The sequence below is a fragment of the Notamacropus eugenii genome, chromosome 4, assembly GCF_028372415.1.
Source record: "Notamacropus eugenii isolate mMacEug1 chromosome 4, mMacEug1.pri_v2, whole genome shotgun sequence".
Taxonomy (NCBI): Eukaryota; Metazoa; Chordata; class Mammalia; order Diprotodontia; family Macropodidae; genus Notamacropus; species Notamacropus eugenii.
This window is the reverse complement of record NC_092875.1, coordinates 13,327,393-13,345,452: the sequence shown is the minus strand read 5'-3', so window position 1 is coordinate 13,345,452 and position 18,060 is coordinate 13,327,393. Positions and strand designations below refer to the sequence as shown.

The 18,060-nt window shown below is 38.9% G+C and overlaps 1 protein-coding gene across 8 annotated transcripts in view; it reads left to right on the top strand.

The window, feature by feature from the left end:
- The window catches only part of DEPDC5 (DEP domain containing 5, GATOR1 subcomplex subunit), a 112,167-nt gene that overhangs the window by 13,273 nt on the left and 80,834 nt on the right, over positions 1-18,060 (top strand). For all 8 annotated transcript variants that reach the window (XR_011965236.1, XM_072599851.1, XM_072599854.1 and 5 more), the window contains exons 5-8: positions 2,708-2,793; positions 5,640-5,723; positions 17,251-17,300; positions 17,915-17,984. Coding sequence is in view for 7 of the 8 variants with exons in the window: in XM_072599851.1 (XP_072455952.1) it covers positions 2,708-2,793; positions 5,640-5,723; positions 17,251-17,300; positions 17,915-17,984 (290 nt within the window). In the remaining variant the exon portion in view is untranslated. The remainder of the gene's footprint in view (positions 1-2,707; positions 2,794-5,639; positions 5,724-17,250; positions 17,301-17,914; positions 17,985-18,060) is intronic.

Sequence of the window (18,060 nt, the reverse complement as noted above, 5' to 3'; positions counted from 1 at the left end):
AGGCCCCGTCCCCATTTGTCTGCTCTCCCCTCCTATTATCTCTCTTTCCCCACCATTTATTATGCGCTTTCCTCTCCTTCTGAAATTACTTTGATTATGCCTTGTGTTTGCTTATCTGTGTGCTGAGCATAGAGCTCTGTGCCTGGAGTCAGAAAGACCTGAGTTCACATCTAGTCTCTGCCTTGTACTGGCTGTGGGACCTTGGGCAAGTCACTTACCCTCTGCCTGCCTCAGTTTCCTAATCTGTAAAATGGGGATAATGACACTTCTGTTTCCCAGGGGTGGTTGTAGGGATCAAATGAGATCCTATCTGTAAAGTTTAGCAAACTGTCATGTGCTACATAAATGTTAACAGTTAATTAGTACAACTGTCATTTCCCCTTTGTAAAATGCAAGCAGAGCCAAGATGGTGGAGAAAAGGCAGGCACTTGCCTGAACTCTTCCCATATCCCTTCCAAACACCTTTAAATAATGCCGTAAAATAATTCCTGGAGCAGCAGAACCCACAAAAGGAAGGGATGAAATAATTTTCCAACTAAAGACAATTCAGAAGGTTGGCAGGAATGGTCTGTCACACCTGGGTGAGAATGGAACACAGTTCAGCGCAGGCTGCACCAACACAGCCCCAGCAAACCAGGAGCAGGCCTTGGGAGTGACTGAATCAGCAGCAGTAGCAGCTGCTTTTGGAACTCTCAGTCCATTGATGGTAAGGGAGTCGAACAACTGATCAGAAGGAGATTATGGGTATCCCTTTGCAGGCTCTGAGGCAGGACTCAGTTGCTTTGTCCATACTTGGATCCGGATCGCAGCCCTAGGTGGCAGTTCCAGGGTGAAAAAAAGCACCAGCACACCAAAGCTTGTGGTTGCAGTGGAGCAGGGACCCTCTTCAAAGTTCCAAGGCAGAAAAGAGTGCTTGTGGTCACTCACAGACCAGAGCACAGACCAGGAGAGTAGTAAACACACCTCTCCTTAGATCATACCACCTTAGAAGAATTGAAAACTTACAGACCCCTAGAAGTATCTCTGAAAACAGCTACCTAAAATCTTGGAACAGTGCCTCCACCCTGGAAATGGAGCCCTACCTTGTTAACAAAGAGTTAAAAGTCAAGAAATAGGCTGGGAAAATGAGCAAACAACAGAAAAAACTGACTACAGAAAGTTATTCTGGTGACAAGGAAGGTCAAAACATAGAAAGAGAAGACAACAAACTCGAAGCTCCTCCATCCCAAGCCTCTAAGAAAAATATGAATTGGTCTCAGGCCATGGAAGAGCTCAGAAAGGGTTCTGAAAATCGAGCGAGGGAGGAAAAATGGGAAGAGAAAGGAGGGTGCTACAAGGAAGTCGTGAAATTCTGGCTTCTGGAAGGTGGGGAAGGGTTGTTTTAGTCTTTGCGTTTCCAGGGCAGTTCCCAGAATGCTGCAGGTGCGTAACCTCTGCCATCCTCCTGGCCATTTATCTCCTGGCTCAGCTCTGCTGTTCAGGTGTCATTCATGCTTGTCTTTTGTGTTTCTCGGAATTCTTCCTGTTCATAGTTTCTTCTCAGGAATATTCTCTCATGCTCAGAAAGTCCCCTTATTTCCGTTCTGGGAAGATTATTTATTTTTTTGTAGTTTTCAACATTCACTTGTAGATTTTGAGCTCCACATGTTCCCCTCCTCCCCCTCCCCAAAGACATCATGCAGTCTGATGTAGGTTACACGTGTATGACCATGTTACATATATTTTCTGGGAAGATTTTAAACTACACACAGAAATCTCCCTCCTACAATGATCAATGTTGGAGAAGTGGTGGGAAGGGTGGAACACTAATTCATTGTTGGTGGAGCTGTGAGCTGATCCAACCATTCTGGAGAGCAGTTTGGAACAATGCCCAAAAGGCTGCAAAAATGTGCACGCCCTTTGACCCAGCAATATCGCTCCTGGGACTCTATCCCAAAGAGATCGCAGAAATGGGAAAGGGTCCCACATGTACAAAATATTTACAGCAGCTCTCTTTGTGGTGGCCAAGAACTGGAAATCGAGGGGATGGCCATCCATCGGGGAATGGCTAAACAAGATGTGGTATATGAATGTAATGGAATACTGTTGTTCTATAAGAAATGAGAAGGAGGCAGACTACAGAGAGGCCTGGAAGGACTTATATGAACCGATGCTGAGTGAAAGGAGCAGAACCAGGAGAACTTTGTACACAGAAACAGCCACAGTGTGCAAGGACTGATTTTGATAGGCTTAGTCTTTCACAGCAATGCAAGGACCTAAAACAATTCCAAAGGATTCATGATGCAATATGCCATCCACATCCAGAGAAAGAATTGTAGAGTCAGAATGCAGAATGGAGCAGACTGTTTCCTTTTTTATTTTCTTTCTCATGGTTTCTCCCATTCTTTATAATTCTTCTATGCAACATGAAAATGTGTTTAATAGGAATATATGTGTAGAGCCCATATTTGATTGCATGCTTTCTTGGGGAGGGAGGGAGAGAAAATTTAAAACTTTATGGAAGTGAATGCTGAAAACTAAAAATAAGTTGGAAAAAAAAAATCCCCCTCCTCCTTTCCCCAGTTGTTCCTTATTTGCAAAAACTTGGGTCTGTTGAGAAATTTGTTCTTGGTATTTATAAGTCTAGCCATGAGAGCAATTAAGTATTTAACATCTGAACAGATTAATCCCAATGACCTCAGTCTCTGACATGGCTTCCTTCTCCCAGAAACAATCAGTGTGGACCAGACTGTGACCCAGGTGTTCCGGCTGAGACCTTACCAGGACGTCTATGTGAATGTCGTCGACCCCAAGGTACATCTTGGTTTGGATTTGGGCCATTGAAGAAAGTTTTGAAGCCCCTCTTGCCTCCCCCACTCCCAGCATTAACATTATAGCCCTGAGGAGGGCAACTGTGAGGCTGAGTGTGCGTGTGTGTGTGTGCGTGTGTGTGTGTATGTGTATACATCCTGATAACTTGTTCTCAGGCATGAGTTTGAGCCATATAAAGCCTTTTCCCCATGACAGCTTAGAGAAATGGGCACTACAAGTATCTTTTGCCCCATCGTTACGGAGGTGGCAGCCAAGGCCTGAGAGTGGATGTACTATGCTTGGGCAGCAGAGATATCAGAGCCAGGATGGGCCCTGGGACTGGTGCCTCCCTCTTCATTGTTCAGCATCTCTGCCACTACACATGTTACTTTCCAAGCACTTTGTATGTACGTAATCATTCTTTTCTGAACATTTTACTGCTATGCCCTTTAAAATTTTAAATACAGAAATAGAGCCTGTCGTCCATTCTCATGCCACTGTTAGACTGGAGCAGATCCTTGGTTCTGCCCCCCAGATGGCAGTGATGCCTGGGGTCTCCATCCTAGCATCTCAGAGAGGAGGTTATTTGCCCCCAGGGGGCTTTCCTGCGCAGTCCCTGCTGCCTCTCAGCCAGTACCACTCAGCCTTTGGTGAGGACACCCAAGTTGGGGGTGCACACAGCCTTGGAGTCTTCTGCTTCATCTTGGGGTGGCTTTATGAGGACGTTGTTCTTAGGTCAAGCCAGAACCCGCCTCTGCCGATTCCACCCACGACTGAGCTCTGCCCTCTGGGGCCAAGCGTCCCAGGCAGGGCACTGCTATCTCTCTCCCACGCTGGAAGGCAGCTCTCTTGTCTGCCCCACTTTTTAAATGCCAGTGTAAGATCTGACTTTTATACTCATTGATTTCACCTTGTTAAGTCTGGCCTAAAGTTCTAAGTTGTTGAATACTGACCCTGCTGCAGCATGTTAGCTGCATTTCACACCTTTGTGTCATCTACACATTTGATAAGGATACCCTTTACCTCTGGCAGAAACATTAACTAGCCAGGATCAAGGACAGTTCCTGGAATGTTTGCTTAGTGCTGTGCTGGGCACCTCCTGAGCACTCAGTACTGGGGGCCCCCTCCTGCCTAGTTACCATGTGGAGTTCATAATACCCTTTGCATCTAGCTGTTCAGCCAGGGCAAAACCTAGCCCAGTGTGTGGCCTCCTCTTTAGCCTGTATGGCTCCCTTTTGTCCAGGCAGCCTGCAGGGGTTGTCATCCAAAGCTTTGCCCACCCTGGGCTCTCTGACGTGCCTTTGTAGCAAGTACACTGTCCTTACCTAAAATTGGCTGGTCACAGTGACCTGGTCTCCTGCGATGGCCTCATGCCCCTTGAGGGTGGCCAGCACCTCTTAAGGAGCAGCTCCTAAGCTTGGGCCAGGGCAGCCTTCTCCTCCATCCCTCTGCTCTCTCTGTTCTTTCCAACATCACCGGGAGTCCCTCAACTGTCCAGCTGCCTGGCGTGTCACACATGGCCCTAGCTGGCCAAGGGCAGCCATGAACTTTGTTCTTATTTCTCAGCTTCTCTTGGATTCCACCTGCCTGCTGTTCGTTTTTGCTTCTGATTTGTTTGGTAAATTTATTTTTTGTTCTGAACTTAAGAAATGTCAACAAACACAAACATTTCAATATACAGAGAAGCAAAAAGCACATCTGGATCGCATTAGTATAAAGAATGACATCCCCCCCCCCCCCCCCCCCGCCTGCCCCAAGTGGCTGCGTGTATTTGAATTCTCACTGCTTGAAGTTATAACTATGTAAAGTGATTGTGTAAAATTGCTGCCAGCCCAACAGAAACTCAGTGTGAATCCCAATAATGCTGTGACCACTTTGGGGGAGTCATCTTTCACCCTACTGGGACCCAGCTGTCTATAAGAAACCAAGCTTCTGTAACTGTATGAACTTACCAAGGTAGTGATTAGAATGCCTCTATCTGATCTGCTGGTGTCCTGCCCTGCTCCTCTTTTGTGTTTTCTCCCATGTCCTATTTGTCATTTTTATTCTGTTCTCTTCATTCTCAAGATTATTGTCCCTGGCAGAGAAAGCCAGATGCTGGGTATACATTGTGTGGTTCAGCCTTCCCTCCATGCTGCACTGCCCTGTCCCTCTTCTTCTCCACATGTCCCCCACAGCAGCTTCCAGCCCTTTGTAGGTGCCTGGGCCTCCTACCAGCCTCTGTCCAGTCTGAGGATGAGCACTGCCAACACATGTTCTTACAGGAGACATCCTCCGCTCCTGGTCATTGCAGTTGTCCTTAGACCAGCTCCCCCTCTTCACCCTGGCTCTCTCTGTGCTTTCCCAGTTTCATTGTGTCTCTCATTCTTTCTGAAATATAGGCCTTGGTGCTGCCAAGCACCTTTGGGCTCATCCCTTCTTTTTCCATCCTGTTGTACCTCCAAAGTTGACCTTTCACCCAAGGCAGCATCGAGGCAAAAGGTGGAGAGGAGAGCGACTTCTTGGGAGGATTCTAGGTCAGTTTATTCTTGCTCCTCTTAATTCCACTGGGCTTGGGTGTTTGCCTTCTTTCAGCAACTCTAAAAGCACCAGGTCTGAGCAGCCAGTTGTCCCAGTTCCTTCTGTAGCATCCCAAGGACTGCTGGAGATGGGAAGGTCCTGGAGGGCAGAGCTTCATCTTAGTGACTGACCATTGAGCATGGTGCCCTGTGAGTGACATGTGCTTTGTGAAAGTCTGAATGAAAGAATGGAGAAGCCCTTTGGATTGGTGAAAGAGTGTTTTGTGGGCCCAGGATCAGGAGCTGAGCATTGGGATGGGAATGAGACTGAAGCATCTCTGTCTTTTTCAGGAGGTGACTCTTGACCTGGTGGAACTCACTTTTAAGGACCAGTACATTGGGCGTGGGGATATGTGGAGGCTGAAAAAAAGCTTGGTAAGATGTGGTGGCAGAGGGTATGCTTAGCACGCTTGGTCTTGTAAAGCTTTGTTGGTGCTTTTTTATAACATGGGAATTTCCCAGTGTCTCCCTCTCCCCTTGATTATCAAAAGTGCCTGGCACCGTATGCAGCATTCAGGACCTGTAGCCCTCTGCCTCTGCCATGACAAGAGAAGCCCCTTGTATCTGTTCTTGTCCTGAACCAAAGTTGAGCATGGCAGTGAATCTATTTTATGTTATTGTAGTTATCCTGGTTTTGTATCAGTTTAACATTTCCATCCATTTTTCTACTCATAAAGGCACTGCCCTCATGCCTGTCCTTATATGACTTTTCTTGGTTTAGGAAAAGAAAAGCCTTCCCATTTAGGCCCCAACACCTAATACATATTGCCAGAGGAAATAATGCCTGTGCATTGTCACTGATCTTTGTCCAATTCTTTGAAGATTCAATAGGCAAATTGCCTTCACTCTACTGTTTTTACGAACTGTTTTTAAAATGGCGTACCAGAACTGAGCTCTGTTTTTGAAAAGTGTTTTCCTGTTTTCACTGTCAATTCTTTTAACATATTTTTTTTAACTTTGTGAGTTGCAAATTTTCTCCCTCCCTCTTAACTTCTCCTCCCTGCTGAGAAGGCAAGCAATATACTGTCAACTGTACATATAAAGTCATGCAAATTTATTAACAATATTGGTCTATAATTTTCTTTTTCTGTTTTTACTCTTCCTGGTTTAGGCATCAGTATCATAATTGTTTCATAAAAGGAGTCTAGTAGAGTCTTTTTACATCTTATTCCAAATAACTTATTAAATATGGAATTAGTTGATCTCTAAATGTTTGCTGGAATTCACTTGTAAATCCTTCTGGTCCTGGTGCTTTGCTCTTAGGAAGTTCATTTATGGCCTGTTCAATTTCTTTTTCTAAAACAGATCAATTTAGATATTCTATTTCCTCTTTTCCTAATATAGGCAATTTATATTTTTGTAAATATTTTTCCATTTCACTTAAATTGTTACTTTTTATTGACATATAGTTGGGAAAAATTACTTCTTATCATTGCTTTAATTTCATCTTCTTTGGTGATATATTCACCGTTTTCATTTTTAATACTTGTGATTTGGTTTTCTTTTCTCTTTTTAAAAATCAAATTAACCGATTGTCTATTTTATTTGTTTTTTTCATAAAACTGACTCCTAGTTTTATTTACTAATTCAGTGATTTTTTTACTCTCAGTGTTATTAATCTCACCTTTAATTTTTAGGATTTCCAATTTAATGTTTAATTGGGAATTTTTAATTTGTTCTTTTTCTAGTTTTAAAAAAAATTGCATACCCAATTCATTAACCTGCTCTTTCTCTATTTTATTGATGTAAGCATTTAGTGAGAGAAATTTTCCTCTTATCACTGCTTTTGCTGTATCCCATAAGTTTTGATGTATTGTCTCATTATCATCCTCTTTAATGAAATTATTAATTCTTTCTTTGATTTGTTCTTTAGCTCACTCATTCTTTAAGATTAGGTTTTTTAATCTCCATTTAGCTTTTAATCTGTTTCCTTGATCTCTTATTAAATATATTTTAATTGCATTATGATTTTAAAAGGATACTTTTAATATATCTGCTTTTAACTGTAGCATTTTTATGTACCAGCATATGGTCAGTCTTTGTAAAGATACCATAAGCTGCTTAGAAAAAGGTGTATTCCTTTCTGTTTCCATTCAATTCTTTCTAGATATTTATCATACCTAGTTTGTCTAAACTCCTATTCACTTCCTTAACTTCTTTCTTATTTATTTATTTATCTGGTTCTGAGAGAAGATGAAGGTCCCCTACTATTATAGTACTACTATCTGTCTCTACTCGTAATTCATTTAACTTTTAAAAATTTAGATATTATAGTGTTTGGTACATATAGGTTCGCTATTGATACTACTTCATTGTTGATGTTACCTTTTATCAATCTGTTCAATCTCTTTTAATGAGGTTAAATTTCTTTTATCTATAACTTTGTCTGAGATCATAAATGTTACCCCTACTTTTTTTGCATCAGTTGCAGCATAATAAATTCTATTCCAGTCCTTCATGTTAACTGTGTATCTCTCATTTTTATTATTTTTAAAAATTTTTTTATTTATTTGTGTTTGATTCAAATTTGGAAAATGCAAACCAAATTCAGGACTTCAAATTGCTACATAACTTTTTTCAGTTTAATATTTTATTTTTCCCCAATTACATGCAAAAACAATTTTCATCATTCATTTTAAAAATTGAGTTCCAAATTCTCTCCTTCCCTCCTCACCCTCCTCATTGAGAAGGCAGGCAATTTGGTGTAGGTTATACATGTATAGTAATATAAAACCTATTTCCATATTAGTCATGTTGTATTTTCATCAATTCTTTCTCTGGGAATGGATAGCATTTTTCATAAGTTCTCAGAATTGTCTTGGATCACTGTATTGCTTAGCATCGCTAAGTCAGTCGCATGTGCACAATATTTTCCTGATTCTACTTATTTCGCTTTGCATAAGTTCATGTAAGTTTCTCCAGGTTTTTCTGAGAGCATCTAGCTCATCATTTCTTATATTACAGTAGTATTCCATCATAATCATATACCACAAGTTATTCAGCCATTCGCCAGTTCATGGGCATCCCCTCAATTTTCAAGCCTTTGCCACTAGAAAAGAGTTGCAATGAATATTTGGGCATAGTTCCAAGTTGCTCTCCATAATGGTTGAATCAATTCACAATTCCACCAGTGGTGCATTAGTGTGTCAATTTTCCTACATCCCCTCCAACCTTTATCATTCTCCTTTTCTGTCCTATTAGCCAATCTAATAGGTGTGAGGTAGTACTTCAGTATTGTTTTAATTTGCACTTCTCCAGTCAATAGTAATTTAGAGCAGGGTTTCTTAAACTTTTTCCACTGGAAGCCCCTTCAATACTTCTTACACTGTGGATTGTGACCCCACATTGGGTCAGAACCCACCTTTTAAAAAGTGCTTATTTGAACATTTTTTCTTATGGTTATAGATAGCTTTGATTATTTCATCTGAAAACTGTTCATATTTTTTGATTATTTGTCAATTGGAGAATGGCTCTTATTTTTCTAAAATTGATTCATTCCTCTTATATTTGAGAGATGAAGCCTTTTTCAGAGAAACTTGCTTCAAAAATTTTTTGACAGTTGTGACTGCTAGTTGTGTTTCCCTCCATCCTATTTCCCTTGTTTGTTCTGTTTTCTCTCTCCTTTCACCTGGTCCCTCCTCAAAAGTGTTTGCTTCTGACTGTTGCCACCCTTTCTTCTATGAGCACCACCCCCCTTTCCTGTAGGGTAAGATAGATTTCTATACCCAATTGAGTGTGTATGTTATTCCCTCTTTGAGCCAATTCCAATGAGAATAAGGTACCAGCATTCTCTGCCACCTCCCCCATCTTCCCCTCCACTGTAATAGCTCTTTCTTGTCTTTTATGTGAGATAATTTACCCCATTCCACCTCTCTCTTTCACTTTTTCCCAGTGCATTCCTCTTTCTCACCCCTTAATTTTTTTTAGATATCATTCCATCATCTTCAACTCACACATTTAACTCTGTCTAAATATACTTCCCTAATACTGAGAAAGTACTTATGAGTTAAAAGTATCATCTTCCCTTGTAAGAATGTAAACAGTTTAACCTTATTAAGTCCCTTATGATTTCCCTTTCCTGTTTACCTTTTTATGATTCTCTTTAATCTTGAATTTGGAAGTCAGATTTCCTACTCAACTCTGGTATTTTCATCAGGAATGCTTGAAATTTTTCTATCTCATTGAATGTCCATTTTTTCCCCCTGAAGGATTATGTTAAGTTTTGCTGGGTAGATGATTGTTGGTTGTAATTGTAGCTCCTTTGCCCTTCAGAATATCATATTCTTAAGTCCTCTGATCCTTTAATGTAAAAGCTGCTAAATCTTGTGTTGTACTGACTGTGCCTCCGTGATTCTTGAATTGTTTTTTTCTGGCTCCTTGCAGTATTTTCTCCTTGACTGGGAACTCTGGAATTTGGCTATAATATTCCTGGGAGTTTTCATTTTGGGATCTCTTTCAGGAGGTGATTGGTGGATTCTTTCAATTTCTGTTTTACCCTCTGGTTCTAGACTATCAGGGCAGTTTTCCTTGGTACCTCTTTGATACTTTCCTACATGATGTCTAGGCTCTTTTTTTTTTTTTTTTTGATCATGGTCTTCAGAAAGTCCAATAATTTTAAAATTATATCTCCTGGATCTTTTTTCCAGGTCAGTTTTTTTTTCCTAATAAGATACTTCACATTGTCTTCTATTTTTTCATTCTTTTGGTTTTATTTTGTTTCTTGATGTCTCATAGAGTCATTAGCTTCCACTTACTCAATTCTAATTTTTAAAGAATTATTTTCTTCAGTGAGGTTTTCTACTTCCTTTTCCAATTCTATTTATTGATGAGTTCTTTTCTTTAGTGAATTTTTGTGCCTCTTTTTCCATTTGACCAATTCTGCTTTTCAAGGTATTCTTCTCCTTATTGGATTTTTGTACATCTTTTACCATTTGCCCTACTCTTTTTTTTAAGGTGTTATTTTTTTCAGTATTTTTTGTACCTTCTTTACCAAGCTATTGACTCTTTTTTCCATGATTTTCTTGCATCATTCTCATTTCTCTTCCCAATTTTTCTTCTACCTCATTACTTGATTTTTAAAATCCTTTTTGAGCTCTTGCATGGCCTGAAATCAATTTATATTTTTCTTGGAGGCTTTGGATGGAGGAATTTTGACATTGTTGTCTTCTGAGTGTGTGTTTTGATCTTCCTTGTCACCATTGTAACTTTCCATGGTCAGAATTTTTTTCTGTTTGCTCATTTTCCCATCTTACTACTTGACTTTAAACCCTTTGCTGAAGTGGAGCTCTGCTTCCGGATTGGAGGGTGCACTATCCCAAGCTTCAGGGTTTTCTGCAGCTGTCTTCACAGCTACTTCTAGGGACCTGTAAGTTTTCAGTTTTTCCAAGGTATGATGTAAGGAGAGGTGTGTTTACTACTCTTCTGGTCTGTGTGTGACCACCAGCACTCTTTTCTGCCCTGGAACTGTGAGGAGGGTCCCTGCTCTACTCCAGCCACAAACTCTGGAGTTCAAGTGCTCCTCCTCACCCTGACACTGCCACCCAGGACTGTGACTGGGATCTAAGTATAAAAAACAAGAGTCCTGCTTCAGTGTTTGCAAAGAGACCCCTGTAATCTCCTCCTAACTAGTTGTTCAACCCCCTTATTGTCTATGAGCTGAGAGTTTTGGAAGCAGCTGCTGCCACTGCTACTTCAGTGGCTCCTAAGGCCTGCTCCTGGTTTCCTGGGGTCTGGTCTGCATTGGTGCAGCCTATGCTGGACTGTGTTCCCCTCCACTCACACTCAGGTATGACAGACCTTTCATGCCAAACTTTTAAGTTGTCGAGTTGGAAAATTGTTTTACCCCATTTTTTTGTGGGTTCTGCTGCTCCAGAATTTGTTTTAGGGCATTATTTAAAGGTCTTTGGAGGGGTTTAGGGCAGAGCTCAGGTGAGTCTCTGCCTTCTGTCTGCCATCTTGGCTCCCTATCTCTCATTTTTAATTGTGTTTCTTGTAAACAACATGTTGCTGGATTCTGATTTTTAATCCATTCTTCTATCTGTTTCCATTTTATTCTATTCACATTCAAAGTTATAATTGCTATTTGTGAATTTCCCATCTTATTTTTATTTATTATTTTCCTTCTCAGCTTCTTTTTTTACCCTATCTCAATTACCTTATCTTCTCACCTTACAGTCTTATTCCTTATTTTACCAGCTACTCTCTCATCTATTTCCCTCTCCTAATTTTAATCTATATACCTTTCTAAAAGTTTTCCCCCCATTGTATCTCCCAGTTTTCTCATTTCTCTAGAAGTTTAGAAAACTTCTAAATCTCTTCAGATGTATACATATGTATTCAAGTATTGTTTTCTCTTCTGCCCAGATAAGAAGGCTCTCCACCTCCACATGTTTCCTCCGTATTTATTAGTTCTTCCTTTCATAACCCATTTTTATGAGATAATTTCTCCTTTTGACCATTTTCTACCCAGTTTTGTTTTTTAGAATCACCTCATCATATCAGACCCATATACCTCATCAGAACCAATCTTTCTTTCAAACTACGTTAGTAATTATAATTTTGAGAATCTATTACTATTAATAATTACTAATATTACTAATATTTTCATATATCATAAACAGTTTGACCTTAATCAGTGCCTTATAATTAGTCTTTAATATTTCCTTATATTTCTTCTGGATCTTTTATATCAAATTTTTCACTGAGTTCTGGTCTTTTTGTTACAAATACATGGAAGTCTTTCAGTTCATCAAATACGTATTTTTTTTTTTTTTATTCAGGATTATATTCAACTTTGTTGGCTAAGTTATTTTTGGATGCAGTCAATGCCAGCTCCTTTGCTCTTCAACATATAGTATTCTAAGACCTGTGGTCTTTTAGTGTAGAAGTTTCTAGGTCTTGTGAAATCCCTATTGTTTTTCCGCAGTATTTAAATTTTTTTTCTTGTTGTTGGCAATATTTTCTCTTTAACCTGGGAATTTTGAAACTTGACTATGACATTCCTGTAAATTTTCTTCCTGGGATCTCTTTCAGGTGATAATTGGTGAATTCTTTCTGTTTATCCTTTACCTTCTTGAAGAACTTCAGAGCAATTTTCCTTAATAATTTCTTGTAACATTTTTTTTCATAATTTTCAGGTAGTCTGACAATTCTTATGTTGTCTCTCCTTAATTTGTTCTTCAGATCAGTTATTTTTCTGATGACATGTTTCAGATTCTACTATTTTATTCTTGGTATCTTATAACGTTATTTGATTCCACTTGCCAAAATCTGATTTTCAAGGAGTTATTTTCTCCCTTAAGGTTTTATATCTCTTTTTCTAATTGGTTAACTTTCTTTTAATAATTTTTTTGGATTGGTTTGGTTTTATTTTCTAATTTTTCCTCATTTTCTCAACTGATTTTTGAATTCCTTTTTAAGTTCTTCTGATATTTCTTTTTGGGCTTATGACTGTTTGATGTTATTCTTTGGAGTAAGAGTGACTTTTTTTACCTCACTATCTTTCTCTGAATATGAACCCAGATCTTCTTTAACACCAAAGTAGCTTTCTATGGTTGGGTTCTTTTTCCTTTGCTTACTTATTTTTATTTTGTCTTATTTTATTTATAGCAGCTTATTATTGTCAGGTTGAATATGGATGCAAGAATCCTAAATAAAATACTTGCAAAAAGTTACAGCAATATATTACCAAGATTGTACATTATGATCAAGTGGGATTTATACCAGGACTGCAGGGATGGTTTAATGTTAGGAAACTGTTAGCATAATTGATTACATCAGTAATAGAAATGTGAAAAACCATGTGATTATATCAGTAGATGCAAAAAAAAAAGCTTTTGATAAAGTTCAACCATCATTTTTATTAAAACACTTGAAAATATTGCTATAAATGGATTTTTCCTTAAATTGATAAAAAAAATTATCTAAAATCATCAGCAAGCATTATTTGTAATGGGGATAAACTGGAGGCTTTCCTAGTTAGATTAGGTGTTAAACAAGGATACCCAGGGTCACCAATATTATTCAGTATTTTATTGGAAATCCTAGCAATAGTAATAAGAGAAGAAACAGAAATTGAAAGAATCAGAATAGGACATGAGGTGATAAAACTGTCTCTTTCCAGACAACATGATGGTATTCTTAGAAAATCCCAAAGACTCAACTTTTAGCAAAGTAGCAGGATATGTAGTAAATCTTCGCAAATCATCAACGTTCCTATGTATCACAGACAAATCTCTACAAGAAGAGATGGTAAAAAAGACTCCATTTAAAATAACTCTAGATAGTATAAAATACTTGGGATTACACCTGCCAAAACACACCTAGGAGCTATATAAACACTAAATAAAATATAAAATATTAGAAAAAACTTTTATACAGATAAAATCAGATTTGAATAATTGGAGATATTAATTGTTCGTGCATAGGCCAATATAATATAGGGCCAATATAATAACAATGACAATTGCTACCAAAACTAATTTATATATTCAATGCCATCCCAATTAAATTACCAAAAATTTTTTTTACTGAATTAGAAAAAATAATAAAACTCATTTGGAAAAACTGAAAGTCAAGAATATCAAAGGATTTAATGAAAAAAAGTGTAAAGGAGGGAGAGTTAGCAGTGCCAGATTGTGAACTGTATTATAAGGCAGTAATTATCCAAACTATCTGGTACTAGCTGAGAAATGGAAAGAGGTAGATCAATGGAATAGAGTAGACATGCAATTTATGTCATCAAATAAACATTATAACCTTGTATTTGACAAGTGTAAATACTTAAGATTTTGGGATAAGAACTCACTATTTGGTAAAAAATTATTGGGAAAATTGGAAAGCAGTATGACAGAAACTGACCATAGACCAACATCTCGCGCCATTTGCCAGAATTGTTGTTGTTTCTCCTTCATTCTTGAGGAGGACCTTGACATCAGGGAGGTGATGCCATGACATGCAAATAAATTGGATTGAAGTGAGGGAGGGCTGTGCAATCGCCAGCCTCACTTTGTCCTCCTGAGCCATCTGGGTCCAGTGGTGGGAGACAGATCAGCAGGAGATAAGGTCAATATGACCTAGATAGAAAGAGAGATTTTTCAAGAAAATTAGAAGAACATGGAGCACATTACTTGTCAGACTTTATGGGTAGATAAATGATTTATGAATAAACAAGAGAGAAAAGTCAAGTATAAAATGGCTAATTTCAATTATATTAAATTAAAAGGTTTTGTATGAATAAAACAAATATAGTTAAGATTAGAAGGAAAGCAGAAAACTGGGAAAAATTTTTATAATTAGTTTATCAGATAAAGGTCTCATCTCCAAAGCGTATAGAGAACTTTGTCAGATCTATAAGAATATGAGTCATTTCCCAGTTGATAAATGATCAAAGGATATGAACAGGCAATTTTCCAATGAAGAAATCAAAATAATTTATAGTTGTGAAAAAATGCTATAAATCATTATTAATTAGAAAAGTGCAGATTAAAACAGCCTTCAGATATCACTTTACACCATTAGATTGGCTAAAATGATAGAAGGGGAAACTGACAAATGTTGGAGAGGATGTGGAAAAATTGGGACACTAATTCATTGTTGGTGGAATTGTGAACTGATCCAACCCTTTTGGAGAGCAATCTGGAATTTTGCCCAAAGAGTTATTAAGTTACCTCTACCCTTTGACCTAGCAATAGCACTGCTTGGTCTATTTCCAAAGATAATGATTAGGGAAAAAGGAAAAGAAACTGTATGTTCTAAAATATAGCAGCTCTTTTTGCGGTGGCAAAGAACTGGAAACTGCAAGGATGCTTGTCTATTGGGGGATGGCTGAACAAGTTATGGTATGTGATTGTGATAGAGTACAACTGTGCTGTAAGAAATGATGAGCTCAGTGATTTTAGAAAAACATGGAAAGATTTGTATGAAATAATGAAGGGTGAAATGAGTAGACCCAATGGAACGCTGTATACAGTAACAGCAAAGAACGACTTTTAGCAAATAAATACTCAAATTAAGTATAAAGGACATATGAAGAAAGACATTATCTGCATCTCGAGAAAGAATTATAAATAGAAATGTGTGTAGAATAGTTTTACATGTCTATAGACCTATTTGTATCTTAAAGGTAGCCATCTCTAGGGTGGGGGAGGAGGAAGGAGAAAAGAAAAAAAATTTACACTAGAATTTTGTTGTAGGTTTGGAAGGAATAGCAAGTCATGCGTTTCATGTACAATGTTATGGAAATGCTTGTTTTATTCCATAAATTAAAAATAAAAACTCAAGTCATGCAAAACATAGTTCCATATTAGTGATACTTCCCTCCCCCCAGAAAAATAATAAAAAGCAAGAAACAGTAAAAGAATAAATTTGCTTCAAACAGTCTGCATTCATAGTTCATGAGCTCTCTCTGAGTGATAGTATTTTTCAATATTGGTCCTTTGGAATTGTCTTGGATTATTGTCTTGATCAGAATAGCTAAGTCTTCCATGGTTGATAAACCCTACAATATTGCTTTTACTTTGCACATTATGTACACAAAAACCAGGAGATCCTGTTTCTCTCACTTGACTTTGATCGGTTCATACAAGTCTTCCATGGTTTTTCTGAAAACATCATCATTTCTTACATCATAATAATATTTCATCACCATCATTTACCACAATTTGTTCAGCCATTCCCCAGTTGATGGGCAGCCTCTCAGTTTCTAATTCTTTGCCACCATAAAAAAAGCTGCTTTAAATATTTTTGTATAAATGGGTCCTTTCCCTTTTTCTTTTGAATTCTTTGGGATACAGACCTAGAAGTGGTCTTGCTGGGTAAGAGTGTGCACAATTATGTGGCCCTTTGGCCATAGTTCCAAATTGTTCTCCACAATGGTTGGATCAGTTCACAGTTCCACCCACAGTGGAATAGAGTCCCTGTTCTCCCACATCCCCGTAAGCATTTCCTTTTGTTACCTCAGCCAATCTGAGAGATGTGAGGTACATCACAGTTGTTTTAATTTACATTTCTCTGATCAGTAGTGATGTAGAGTGTTTTCCCACGTGACTATTGATAGCACTGCTTTCTTCTGAAAACTGCCTGTTTATATCCTTTGGCTATTTATCGATTGGGGAATGGCTCTTATTTTTTATCAGCTTGTCTCAGTTCCCTAAATATTTTTAAAATGATGCCTTTATCAGAGAGACTATAATTTCTCCCCCTCTCTCAGCTTCCTACTCTCCTTCTAATTTTGACTCCATTGGTTTTGTTTGTGCAAACCCTTTTTAATTTCATGGAATCAAAACTCTCTCTTATAATGCTCTTTATTTCCTGTTTGTTCCTAAATCTTCCCTTATCTATAGATCTGATAGGTAAGATATTCTGTGCTTCCCTTTGCTTAGGATATCACCCTTTACATCTAAGTCATATACTCATTTTGAGTTTATCTTGGTATGTGATGTGAGATGTTGTTTTGTGCTTTGTTTCTGCCAAACCACTTCCCAGTTTTCCCAGCCATTTTTTTCACATTTTTGGGGGGTGAGTTCTGATCCCCAAAATGTAGATCTTTGCATTTATCAAACGCCAAATTGCTATGGGAATATACTACTGTGTATTGTATCTGATCTTTTCCACTGTCCACCACCTTATCACCGCTTTGTAACATAGACACATGTGTGTGTGTGTGTGTATGTGAAGCAGGCTCTTCATCGTCAGCATCTCCTCTGACTTTGCTTTCTTAGCCATTTATAAGCTTCACCATCCTTCACCAACCCTGACCCTGCCGTGGTGATGTTTCGTATGAAACTTCTACTCATGTGTTAATTAGACTTTTGGGCAGCTTGGAGGCTTTGCTTTAGGCCTTGCTCCTTCTGCAGCCTCAGTGTGCTGAGTCCGCCTGTCTTCCTCTCTTCTTGTCTTCTAGGTCAGCACATGTGCCTACATCACCCAAAAGGTAGAACTGGCAGGTATCCGGTGAGTCTCGCTCCATCTTTGCCTTTTGTGATTAACTGGACTTTAGCAGCTCCATAGACCATCACAGATGGGGGCTTCTCAGGAGATGCCAGCTTTTACTTACCTCAAAAGGAAGCAGTTGTAATAAAAATAACAGCAGCAGTAGAACAGAATACCAGATGCTTGGGACTAAGAGAAGCAGCGCCTGACATGGAAAGAACAGTGGGTTTGGCATCTGAGGACGAGTTCAAGTTTCACCTCTGCCACCTACCTGCCTTGTGACCAAGGGCAAGCTATTTCACCTTGCTGTGCCTCAGTTTCCTTTTGGTAAAATGGGGCTAATGATCGCACCTACTGCCTAGAGCTGTAAATACCAATGAGAGGACATGGTATAAAGTGTTTCCCAAGCCTTAAAGCTTGATATAAATGTGAACTCAGGTTATGATAGGATCTCTGGGAGAGGCAGGCTGGGACCTCCCAAGGTTCCCCTCCTGCCTCACGTTTGAACAGCTCTCATTTGGAGATTTTTTTTGGTCTTATTTTAAACCTAAATCTTGCTCTGATTTTCTTCTGTACACACTGCCTCTTATGTGGACAACTCCTTTGAAATACCTTTTGTGGTCTCTTGGTTTCAGGGCCCAGGCAGGTGAGCTGTGGGTGAAGAGTGAGAAGGTCATGTGTGGATACATCAGTGAAGACACACGGGTAAGAGCCCTTCCCAAATTCTCAGCAGCAGCCCCTGCAGCTCCCAGCCATGCCATGCCCATCCCAGGCGGTTCCC